A 13381-nucleotide genomic window follows, 5' to 3' on the forward strand; every position below is an offset into this window, starting at 1 on the left:
CTAGACAAAATAAACCATGTTAAAAACAAAATATCATCTATGTATTACAAAAGCGAAAATAACAAAAGAAACTTCTGTAACCGCCGTGTTTATCAATTTCAAAAAATCCCCATAACAACTTCAAAACCAAGGTTAGCTCAAATTTCAAAATTCATCTAAATTAAAATTGTGATGAAAGTCACGTTGCCACGAATGACGAATACACAATGAAAAAAAAATCAAAACGGAGGTATCAAAATTTTATAAGCCGGCGGTTTGCCGTGATGGAGATTAAATGTACCAAACACCGCAGATTTAACTAAAATTAGTAGAAACGTGAAAATAAACAATCAAATTAACAATTTAAATTGAATAAAATTTTGATGACGTTGGCAAAAAGAGGTTTTGAGTACCAAGGTAACAACTAATGAATGAATAATTGAAAGAACAAAACTGTAACGTAACTAAAAAACCGAAACTTTTGGCTGATAGCCAAACCACGGCAAATAGCCTTTTAAGAGCGGGTTAAAGGGGACATGATATGAAAAATACCATTGTTTCTTATGACCTCGATGAGACATTATCAATACAAAAAGTATTCCTTCCTACTAACCTTTTGGCAGTCCTGGCATCAATTTGATTGTTTCACCATTCATCACAATCAAATCATTTTGTGCTTTGTCGTCACATTTTTTTTACTTTTTTTTTCTGAAAAGACACAAGTTAGTGATAAACGATTTTCTCAATAAGACGTGTTCATTTCAATGTAAAGGTTTTGGTTCAGAATTTAAAGCTTGAAAATCCTCAAGTTTTATTCAGAACCATCACTATCAAATTGAATGAATAAGGTCAATTGTCAAAACTTTCAATGTTTTCTTTTTTTTTCAAACCAATGCAGTCCATGGCCGAGTTATAAAAGAGGGACTAGCTAAAAAGCCAAAATGAGAAACCAAAACCTGCTACCGACCAACGAAACCAAAAATCCTACAACGTGTTTTCCGAGAAGTATGACATAAGACACTACTCTTTTAGGTTTCAAATAAACAGGAGTTTTTGAAAATTAACAAGCGGGGGGAGGGGGTGCTTATTTGGAACCTAAGAGCATACACCATAATGTATAATTTTGTGCTTGTCGTTTCACCAATAAAGAGATATTCTCATAAATAAATCACGAAGAATAGTTCTAGTTTTCAGGTAGTGTTGTCACTATTCCAGCAAATATAAATTTTGTGATTCTAGGTATGAATATTGAGAAACGTTAGATGCATTCTCTAAAGCACACAAGCATAATTGACATCGGGGTGAGAGGGGCTTAAAAATTCAACCCCTAAAAACAGACATTTGGTTTGAATTGTAATTTAGATAATCAATATAAAAATTTACATAGAAAGTTTAAGATCACTGCAATGTTCTTCGATGGAAAAGATTTCTTACACAAGAACTTAAAAACTTCCATCATCACGTAGAATGAATGTACAAAAAAACTCTCCACTGTTTTTTTTCCCCAAAAGTCGATGATTTATTAAAGCCAGTGTCTCCAATGAAATTGGCTTATCAAAAAGAGGGAAATTTTCTCGTTCTTTTTTCTTCATCTCTTTCTTTGTCAATACGTCACTGAGGTTTTCTTTTTCATCTTCGCGGTTTTTTTTTGTTGTAAATTCTGTCTTCTGTTCTATACTTCGAGTTTCATGTTTTTTTTCCATCTCTACCTCACCCTCAAGTGCCTTGATAGGGGATTAGGGGATTGTGTTGGAAAAAATAGGCCATTTAGAACAAAACAAGGGGGAATTCTCTTGGCAGCTAAAAATGTTTTCAAAATTAATAAACGACGGGGTTCTAATGATGGTACAAGTACACTTATCTTAATTCTTGCACCAAAGATGACGCGGGTTAAGTTCGATTATTATATTAGGGTCAAATAAAGTAAATTGTCTGTCATTGCACCGTCAATTCGACATTTTGACACCAATCGTCCCATGTAAGCTCGGAGCCATTCCTTTTGTGACGTAAGGGTTGATAAATGCTTATCAACAAGAGCCAAGATACCTATCAATCCTTGTTCCAAAAAAACAGCAGGTTAGAGCGGGCTTAGAGCTTATCTGGGTTGAATGAAATCCATTGGCCGATTGCATTACGACGCCATTCAACCTATGTAAACTTGAACCCAAGCTTTTTGTGGCATAAGGGTTGATGAGGCCAATAAAACTGAAAATTGCTCCTGTGAGATCGTAGTCATGTAATTTAAGAGTCACTGATTTTACCACTAGTCCTGGAGCTAAGTAAATTATTAGCAATTTGCGATGAGGCTGACCTGATCTCTTCCAAAAGAGATTCTCCTTCAGCAACAGCTTTCTGCAGTTCTTCATAAGCAACCTCATTTTCATTTTCAAGCTGTTTAAGGCTTTTCATTTGAAGTTCCGTGGTTGATTTCTCACTTGGTAAAGCATCTATTAAATGATCAATATCTTTGACAGTGCGTGCAATCATGGATGCGAAAAATTGGGAATAATTTTCTTCAGGTTGTGAAGGTTGTTGTGGATCAGGAGGATTGTTTGGATCTATTGGCTTGTTGTTTTCATTTGTTTGTTGTTGTGGAGGTTGTTGTTGCTGTTGTTGGTTATTCGGATGAGCAGTTTGCTGTATTACACCAATGCTATCACAAAAACACTCAGCCAATTTATTCACTTGATCTTGAAGTTGCGTCAAACGATCAGCCATTTTTTTTTTATTTCTAAACTTTTTTTTGTATAACCTATATAATGAAAATAATGGAATTTTAAATACGAGTGACAAATTTCATTTCCAAAAAATCATCAATTAAAATGCTGAAATGACAACGACTGTTATACTAAATATTGTCCAAGCATTATGTAATGAACCCCCGGGTGACTCAAGCTACCTACCGTAGGTGCAGCCCTGAGGGGTACGTTTCTCAGGCAAAGTGCACTGTAAGGGTGTAAAAAGAAAGTTTTCAAGAAAATGCATCGTAAGAACCTTTTTTTCGCCCTAATTCGAAAAGTTTCCTCTACACTGTAAAGGGTCCAAATTCGTCCCGCACATACGGTAGTTATCAGATCGATTGTTTCCCCCGGACTATGGACAAGTTGCCAACAATGCAACAGCAAAGAAAATATTTGGGTAACCAAACGTATTAGTACAAAAAATGATGATTATCATAAAATCAATATTTCATTACATAATAAGATTGATATTACGGGCTACATAATTAGTTTAAATACAAAATATATAAAACAAGTGATAAAATGAAAATGATAATAAATAATGCTGTAACATGTTTATAAATGAATGAATGAGTAAAGTGAAATGAATAAAATGATAAAAATTAACAGAAGCATTTTTTTATTTTTGTTAAAAATAAAAAAAAATGCTTCTGTTAATTTTTATCATTAAGTTTCTGGCCCGATTGAACATATTTTTACATATCGAAATGAATAAATGATTAAACCTTTTTTTATAAGAAAAAACTATATAAGAACATTTTAAGGCTTTGCAGACTCTAAAACATTTCCGATTTCTTAGGAAAATGGACAAAAATACTCACAAAATGGTGAAAATAAGAGCATGTTAAAAACATTTTTAGGCTTAAAACTCCAAAAGTTAAGAACGTGTAAAAAAACGTGTAGAGCTGGTAATCACGAAAAACTTCCTGAACGAAAAGATTGCGTTGACTAAAAAGAAAATCCCTTCCCGATTCTGTCATTCATAATGGCCACCACATTGAATGTCCCAAAAATTTTCAGTTTTAACCTTCCACGGCCATTTTATACGGAATTTTATACAAAGGGAACTTTCCCAATCGAGAAAGTATACCAGTAATTAACAAAGGTAAACTACACTTCAAGTGCGACAAAGTCGATAATGTATACGTGACAAGTGAAATTAATTCAGCAATGTATAAAATATAATTTTACTGTTATATCGTAACAAATTGACGTTCGACAAATTCACACTCATAACATTTCGGTTTGAGGGAAAATCAAATAATCGTTTTTCCATGAAATTGCTTTAATGAGAATTCTTCAACCAATCGTTGACGGTTTAATTTTGCTGAAGTCAGCAAGTAAGTACAACAATGGTGACATGGTCGATCGATCGAGTTTTCTGACGATGGTTGATCCTGGCTTCGGTACATTTGGAACATCAATTTTAGTAGCAGAATATGTTGGTGGAAATGTTTCACATTGAGAAAAGAAATCGTTGAAGAATTCATCTCGCGCCTCGTCAGTGTACGTTATACATTGAAATTCTTCTGATTTCAAAGCATACAGATCTAATTCTGATTGAGAATTTGATCCCTCTGACGATTCAGGCTCTGGTATATCTTCTGTGTCGGGTGGTAACTCATTTTTACAGTATTCATAATATCTGTCAATAGCATTGAGAATATATCGTCCATGAAAGTCTCTTGACTTGTAAGATTTCCACTTGCCAATGTTTGAGAAGTAATCCTCACAATCGTCATAGTCAGAATCAAGGCCAGAGCTGGATTCACCATCGGATTCACCACCAGATTCTTCATCATCAGATTCTCGACCAAGCCTCGTGACATGTGATCTGATTTCAGATTCTACATCAATGCCTATATCATCTCGATCGAAATGTGTTGACATGAATTTCCTATCAACACTATGGTACAAATCTTCATTTGGATTCTTGTTAGCTTTTCTTTGAGCTACTTTGAAGATGGTACCGTGAACAGATTCCTCAGCAAATACACCATAAAGAAGATCTCTCAACTGTACAGTTGTTGCACTCCTTGTTTCTCTATCATAATTTACCAAATAGTGTTTATCATTGGGTGCATTTCCGAGTAAACAAATTGAATGCACTGCTGCAACTTTAATGCATCTTTCCAGATTGGCTGTGACAAATTCTCCATTTTGAAATGAGAATTTGGTGAAAACTCCACTGTGGTAGTCAACAGTTGGCATGAATCTACTGGAAAGCACTTTCCGTTTTTCTGTATTCAAAGATGGAAAAACTTCACATAAGCTTTGTAAAGATTTGTCATCCTGCAGGTAGACCATGATCTTATGCCAAACCTCTTGAGAGAAAATGTTGAATGGGTTCGTTATAGGAGCAGATGAGTTGGTGGACAAAGTTGATATTTGTGAATTTGATATGGAATGGTCTTGAGAGATTGGTAATTCCTTTGGCAACACAGGTTCTGAGACAGCGTCAAAATGTTGTGGGTAGTTATACCTCAACGAGAGACTTTTCTCATAACATTCATTTGCTCTCTTATTGTCCTTTTCCATTTCAAATTGCTGTGCTTGGCGAAATAATTGTAAACATTTCTGATAATCATCAATCTCATCTTTGGGAGGGCAGAATCCCAATTTGACATCCACACGTTCAACCATAATGTCTGTTTTGATGACAAATTTGTAACTTTTGTTTGGTGTAAGTTTACAACCTTCATGGATCAAGTTTTGTTTGAAAATGAGACCACAACCAGTTTCTGGAGAGACAGAGAAACAGTCATACCCTGAACGTAAACTTCTATGTCTCTTGATTTCTTCCTTCACAGTGCATCCTTTGGTGTCAATAGATGAGTCTTTTGGAACATAAAATTTTGTCTGTCCGCCACAAAAATCATCATTCAAATAAATGAGCATAGTATACAATGATCTCATATCACCATTGGGACAGAATGGAGCATCTCTGTGGGGACCGAAAAACTCTTTCCTTTTTCCACTGTATCTGTTCAAACGCATGGCTTGATTGACACAAGATAACTTCCAATGGCCTCTAGCGGCGTCGAAACCGAATGGATGAATTTGATCACTTTCAAGTTTGTTTATAAACTTCTCAGAAATATTATTCCAAAGAAAATCAGCAAATGTTTCATCAAATAAAACTAGTCTGGAATTGTTTCGTTCCTGTGCGTAACAACAAAGTTGCATGTTTAATGTATTTGCTTTACCAATGATCTCCTCACATTGTGATTCTGTCAAAAGGTTTCGCACCAAATAAATATCACTTGCAATTTCATCAATTTCTATGTCTGGTTTAACATCTGCCATCTTGTCACCAAGAAATCGAAAATCTTTTCCCCAATCAGTTGTACGTAAAGAAGTTTCTGCCAGGAGATATGGTTTTCCAATCATGTCAGGAGTGACATCATTTCTTATTATGTTTTTTACGTTCTTATACATTTTGTTTTATTTATCTAAAATGAAAAATAATATACACGTTTTTTATAAGAACAAACTATATAAGAACATAAGGCTTTGATGGCCAAAATGTTAAGAACAAGTAAGAACATTTTAAGGCTTTGCGGACTCGAAAACACCCGATATTTTAGGAAAATGGGTAAAAAAATCACAAAATGGTGAAAAATAAGAACATATTAAGAACATTTTTTAGGCTCTAATAATCTTTAAAATAAAATATAATTATATTTGGATAGTTTAAGGGATATTATTTCCACTGATTGGTGAAGATAGATATCAACCTTTTGGCAGTTTGTTAAAAAAAGTTTTATTCGAAACTTGCTATCTACAATGTTTTGAGATAAAACTATTTACTGTGATATATATTTGAGTGAGCTACGAAAACAAAAAAACTGAAGCTTGTATGTGCAAATAGGATCATAAAACAAAATAATTCATCATAGAGCAGTGATACCATCATACTCCGTATAGATATAAACTTCGTTTGAATCCTTTTTATTCGTTGCCACGACAACAGCAATGGTATCTAACATTGGATAGTTGGACAAATTGACATAATCATTAACTTTGTAATTTGGGAACATACACTGGCACGACGCATGATTGAAAGAAGAGAACACTTCTTCCATTTGCCTGATATTTACACGGTATGTTATCAACTCAAAATCTCCATCATCACAAAAATGTTCAATCCATTGGGAAAATTGGTAAACTGAGTTCAAATAATCAGCAGCTAATTCTACCGCCAGTTTCGTTTTGCTGAAATTAGCAACAATACTATTAAAAAGATGAGTGGAGCAGTTTTCAGTCAATCTACTACCAACATCTGCAAAAACACAAACACAGCTCTCTCCTCTCATATCATCAATTGGTTTATTTAGTTTTCGGAAGATTGCACAACTTGGTTCTAATGAGGTAGGAACATTCATCCTGGTTACATGATAGTTGTAATGGTCTTCAGGGACTAATTTTTCCAGTAGTTCGTTTCGTTGATCTTCTGGGTACGTAATACAATCATATAAACAAGCAGATGATTTATAATAATCAGCCTCGTCAGCTGACTTAGGTGGAAACTTATTTCTACAATATCGGTAATAGTGGTCAAAACCATCTAAGGTTATACGATTGTGAAAATCTTTTATAGGATATGGTTTATCTTTGGCATTATTGTAGAAATCTTTCTTCGTGAATTCATCAGTTTTTCCTTCTCGGTCACTTTCCTCAGAATCGCTGTACTCTTCATCATCACTGTCCTTATCATATATCGTGAGATGTGATCTAATTTCAGATTTTAAATCAATACCAATATCATCTCGATCAAAATGTGTTGACATGAATTTCCTATCAACACTATGGTACAAATCTTCATTCGGATTCTTGTTAGCTTTTCTTTGAGCTACTTTGAAGAATGTTCCTTGGACAGGTTCCTCAGCAAACACCCCATAAAGAAGATCTTTCAATTGGGCTGTAGTAGCATTTCTAGTTTCTCTATCATAATTCACCAAATAATGCGAATTTCTTTGCTCATTACCAAGTAAACACATTGAATAAACTGCTGAAACTTTAATACACCTTTCTAGATTTTCAGAAACAAACTTTCCATTTTGAAATGGGAATTTGGTGAAAATTCCACTATGATGGTCAACCTTTGGCACAAATTGATTGGACAAAATCTTCCTTCGCTCTGAGCTTAAAAAAGAAAAAACTTCACAAAGGCTTTGTAAAGCTTTGTCATGTTGCAGGTAGACCATAATTTTATGCCACACCTCTTGAGAAAAAATGTAGAAAGGATTTGTATTTGATGAGGTGGAGAGAGTTGATATTTGAGAGCAAGGTAAAGATTCTTGCGATTCTGCAACATTGTCAGTCAATAATTGTTCTCCTTTTTGATAAATACCACCATCAAGATTCTGAGGGTAGCAATACCTCAAAGAGAGACTTCGTTCATAACACTCGTTAGCTTTATCATAATTACGTCCCAATTCAAATTGTTGTGCTTGGCGAAATAATTGCAAACACTTCTTATTATCATCAAATTTTTCCTTAGGAGGGCAGAATCCAAGCTTTTTTCCAACCCGCTCAGTCATAATATCAGTTTTGATTACAAACTTGTAACTCTTTGGTGAAAGCTTGCATCCTTCATGAATCAGATTTTGTTTGAAAATAACTGCTTGCCCTGTCTTTGGTGCAATAATATGGCAGTCATATCCTGAACATAAACTTCTCTTTTACCTCCTCCTTTATAGTGCAGCCTTTAGTGACAATTGTTGTGTCTTTTGGAACATAAAATTTTGTCTGACCGCCACGAAAACCATCATTCAAATAGATGAGCATAGTATACAACGATCTTTTGTGACCATTGGGACAAAATGAAGCATCTCTATGAGGAGCAAAAAATTCTTTCTTTTTTCCGCCATATCTATTCACTCAGGCGCATTGCTTGATTGACACAAGATAACTTCCAATGGCCCCTAGCTGCATCAAAGCCAAATGGATGAATACGAGCATCTCCGATTTGCTTTTCAAATTGGTTGGAAATATTATCCCAAAGAAAATCTGCAAATTCTTCATCAAATAAAACTAATCGAGAATTCTTTCTTGTTTCATCATAGCAACATAACTGCAAGTTTAGATTTTCAGCTTTACCAATAATTTCTTTGCATTGAGGTTCAGTCAACAAATTCTTCACCAAATAAATATCATTTGCAATTTTTGTCAATTTCTATGTCTGGTTTAACATCTGCCATCTTGTCATCAAGAAATCGAAAATCTTTTCCCCAATCAGTTGTACGTAAAGAAGTTTCTGCCAGGAGATATGGTTTTCCAATCATGTCAGGCGTGATGTTATTTCTTATTATGTTTTTCACATTGTTGTACATTTTGGTTTCTTCTATCTAAAATATAAATATACATTATTAAAAAAGACCCAAAGACATTCAAATTCTCTCTTGTAGAAAAAATAAAAGTTAAAATAGTACCTCGAGACCATGCATCCTTTTTCACAAGGCTCGTATTCAGGGAAAGGAAATAAAGCACACGAAAACATTTTCTATAACTTTATGACTATAAAAATAATCTCTATATAGAACATTACGTGAAAAAAAAATATTGTAACATTAATACTTATCAAAACCACAATTGTTTAGAAGCTAAATAATAATTGTTATCAAGGACTGACATCATCTACTTTTTCATGATTTTTGTTTGTGAAGCTTTTCAAGTGGTTTAAAATTATTTTCAAAATTTCAGCACACTTCCTACTATGGTACTGTATGGTGCTTCACAAACTAAGAAATAGTAGGCCTGATTGGTGTAATTACCGTGCAAATTTGGAACAAAGCAACAAATTTGGACCTAATACCCTATGGATTGATATCAGAAGGGCGGCCCAGAAAAATTCTAAGGGTCGCCCTTATTTTTGGGCTCATTATTGAAAACCTAGGCTAAAGCCAAAGGGCCCAATTTATATGGAAATTTCAAACTCATTTTAGGCCAAAACAAATTATAGAATCTGAAAGCTCTCTAGAAAAGCTATATAGAAAAACTATATAGAAGACTTTTAAGCAAGTATGATCGATTTCTGTACTGAACGGGAGTTATTTGATGAAGAAGTGGTGGTTTCCCCCTCGTTTTGGTCATAAATCGCTTATAAAATGACACTTCTACATCAAATAACTCTCGTTCAGTACAGAAATTGGCCATACTTGCTTAAAAGTCTTCTACATAGTTTTTCGAGAGAAAAACACTTCTACCCCTTAATGGAGTCAATTCCAAAAAAAGACGCGCCTATCATTCAAATTTAACAATAGCTTAATAATAGTATATTAATGTGCTCAAAGAGCTGCAATACCAGCATAGCCAGTGTAAATATGAACTTCACCTGGATCGATTTTGTTCTTTGCCACAATTACAACAATAGTATCCAACATAGGATAGCTTGATAAATTGACATAATCATCGATGCGATATCTTGGAAATAAACATTGGCATGCTGCATGATTGAATGATGATAATACGTCTTCCATTTCATTGATATTGACTTTATACATTTCAAAGTCGAACAAATCCTCAGCAAAATGTTTCACCCATTTCAAAAGAGATGCCATGCTTTTTTGGTCAGGAGTACCATAAGCATAGGCAATTTCGTTTTCGATTACAAGCTTTATCTTACTGAAATCAGCAATAACATGATTGAAGGTGTGTGTAGAACAATTTTTACTTAATGAACCACCCACTGCTTTGAAATTACAAATACAGATTTCTCTATCATCCATTATGACTGGTGCATTGGTTTTGCGAATAATTGCTGCACCAGGGCCGGAATAGGAAGATGGTACGTAAATAGGGTAATAATCAGGAGACTCCATTGACGCATAACCACTAAAGAACTCGTGCCATTGATCTTCAGGTTCATTAACAATATCAAAATTACAAGCATTCAGATCATATGGATCTCCTTTTTCTTGGTACGGTAATTCATTTTTGCAATATTCATAATGAGTATCAAATGTTCCAAGGTAATACCTACTGTAATAATCTTTCAAGTAGTATTGTTTGTCACGACAAAAGTTCCAAATATCTCTTTCTGTGAGCTCAGGTTCATCATCACTTTCAGAATCAGTGGAGCTACTATTATCACTCATTGAATCAGATTCAGAGTCAAACTCATTGTTTTCTTGGGAAACACCGATTTCTTCAACCTTAACATCAACATCCTTTCCATTCGTTATGTTTACTTGCTTTTCCTCGTCTTCATTTTCAATTAATTCTTCATTTTCAATTAATTCTTCATCTTTATCTTCTTCATCACTATCAAGATCAAAAAACTTCAAACTTGATCTGATCTCAGATTCTATATCAATACCAATATCATCTCGATCAAAATGTGTTGACATGAATTTCCTATCAACACTATGGTACAAATCAGTATTGGGTTTTTTGTCTTTTTCTCTCCGAGCAACAGAGAAAATAGTTCCTTGGACAGGTTCATTGGCAAACACACCATAAAGAAGATCTCTTAACTGAACAGTTGTTGCATTCCTTGTTTCTCTGTCATAATTCACCAAATAGTGTGAATCTTTTGGTGTATTACCAAGCAGGCACATGGAATAAACAGCACAAACTTTAATACAGTTTTCAAGGCAGCCATTTACGAAATGCCCATTATCATACGAGAACTTAGTGTAAATACCACTGTGATGATCAACCATTGGTGCGACTCTTTGAAAAAGAATCCTTCTCTTCTCAATATTCAACAAGGGGAAAACTTCACACAAACTGTGAATTGATTTATCATTTTGTACCAAAACCATTATTCTGTTCCAAATATTTTGAGGAAAGATGGTAAATGGGTTGGACCGAGAAGGAATGGAGGAAGTTGACGTCATACTTATCTGGGAATCAAATGTATTGGGATCATCAGTGCTAGCTTTGTTTAGTTCATCGGAATTACTAATCAATAAAGATGATGGATAATAATAACGAAATGATAAGCTTTTCTCATAGCATTCATTTGCTTCTTGGTTCTGCCCCCTCATCTCATGTTGTTGGGCTTGACGAAATAACTGTAAACAGTTCTGATAGTCATCAAATTCTTCCTTGGGAGGGCAGAATCCAAGTTTTTTGCTGACACGCTCAACCAAAATATCAGTTTTAATTACAAACTTATATTTACCATCTCCTGAAAGTTTGCATCCCTCGTGAATAAGATTCTGTTTGAAGATAACAACACTTCCTGCTTTTGGAGACACAGTGAAGCTGTCGAAACTGCCTTCCAAACTTCCATGCTTTTCTATTTCCTCTTTGATTGTTAAACCTTTGGTGTCAATAGAGGGGTCTTTTGGTGTGTAAAATTTTGTCTGACCTCCTTCAAAATCATCATTCAAATAAATGAGCATAGTATACAAGGATCTTTTGTCACCATTGGGACAAAATGGAGCATCTCTGTGGGGAGCAAAAAACTCCTTTCTTTTTCCACTGTATCTGTTCAGACGCATTGCTTCATTGACACCAAATATCTCCCAATTGCCTCTAGCAGCATCGAAACCAAATGGATGAATTTTAGAATCTTGTATTTGTGTTTCAAATTTCTCAGAAATATTATCCCAAAGAAAATCAGCAAATTTCTCATCAAACAGAACTAAACGAGAGTTATTTCTTTCTTCGCCATAACAACAATATTGTAGATTCAATTTTTTTGCTTTATCAATGATTGTTGCACATTGGAATTGAGTCAATACATTTTCAACCAAATAGATATCCTTAGCAATTTCATTTACATCAATTTGTGAGCTGTCATCATGATAATAATTGTCAAGAATTTGAAAATCTTTTCCCCAATCAGTTGTACGTAAAGAAGTTTCTGCCAGGAGATATGGTTTTCCAATCATGTCAGGAGTGACATAATTTCTTATTATGTTTTTCACATTATTGTACATTTTTTTTCTTGTTGTTTCTAAAATAAAATAAAAAGTTATTAAATACTATAACGAACACTAAAAATTATTACTAATCAAATTGTGTGAATAAACAACTCGAAAGTATTTAGAGGAAAAAATTTCTCCGGGAAATTTAAATTCTTTTAATACAGGTTTTGCAAATTTGAAAGATTATTGTATATGGGGTGTGTATGAATATTGGATCATCTTTAAACAATCAAAGTAAATATCTTTAAGTTAAAGTCCATTCCTCTTCAAATGTTCTATGGATTGACAATAATTCAAAATCACTGATATAATCAATCCTTTATTTGCAAGATAAAAATTAATTAAAGCTGCAAAAAGATTTAGGTATTCTATTAAATACTGTATGTTTAGATAAATTTAAAAATATTGAAAATATGAATTATTGTAATTATTAAATGTATATAATTATTAAATTTCAGTGATATTACCAAAAGTTGTCACAACAAAAGCTTTGTCAGTGTCGCCATCTCTTTTAACAAATGTGACAAATACTCTTTCTATGACAGGATAACTGGACAAATTAACATAATCCTTAATTTTGTAGTCTTTAAACGAGCAACCACATCGATTTCCTCCATAGCGTCCAGGAGAATTTGTATGATGTCGAGATCTGGATTCTTTTTTTTTCGTTCTATTGAAAAATACAACATAATCCTTTCTTTCATCAACATATTTAGTGTGGCGTTGATCACAAACATCCTTAAGATCATTATATGTTTGAGAGTGATGCATAAACCAGTT

At 33.9% G+C, this 13381-nt stretch overlaps 2 protein-coding genes across 2 annotated transcripts; both read right to left on the reverse strand.

The window, feature by feature from the left end:
- Positions 1–1166: 1166 nt before the first annotated feature.
- LOC136812240 (mediator of RNA polymerase II transcription subunit 21-like) lies at positions 1167–2732 on the reverse strand. The gene has a single exon (XM_067068717.1). The coding sequence runs from the start codon at positions 2695–2697 to the stop codon at positions 2221–2223; it is 477 nt and encodes a 158-aa protein (XP_066924818.1). The 5' UTR covers positions 2698–2732; the 3' UTR covers positions 1167–2220.
- Positions 2733–6376: 3644 nt separating this feature from the next.
- LOC136812241 (uncharacterized) lies at positions 6377–9259 on the reverse strand. Its single transcript, XM_067068718.1, has 2 exons — positions 9155–9259; positions 6377–9070 (listed from the first exon to the last, which is right to left on the reverse strand). Exon 2 carries the CDS (start codon positions 8261–8263, stop codon positions 6614–6616), a length of 1650 nt encoding a protein of 549 aa, XP_066924819.1. The 5' UTR covers positions 8264–9070; positions 9155–9259; the 3' UTR covers positions 6377–6613.
- Between the last annotated feature and the right edge of the window lie 4122 nt (positions 9260–13381).

This window comes from Clytia hemisphaerica, unplaced genomic scaffold (genome assembly GCF_902728285.1).
Source record: "Clytia hemisphaerica strain Z4C2 unplaced genomic scaffold, Clytia hemisphaerica genome assembly, whole genome shotgun sequence".
NCBI lineage: Eukaryota > Metazoa > Cnidaria > Hydrozoa > Leptothecata > Clytiidae > Clytia > Clytia hemisphaerica.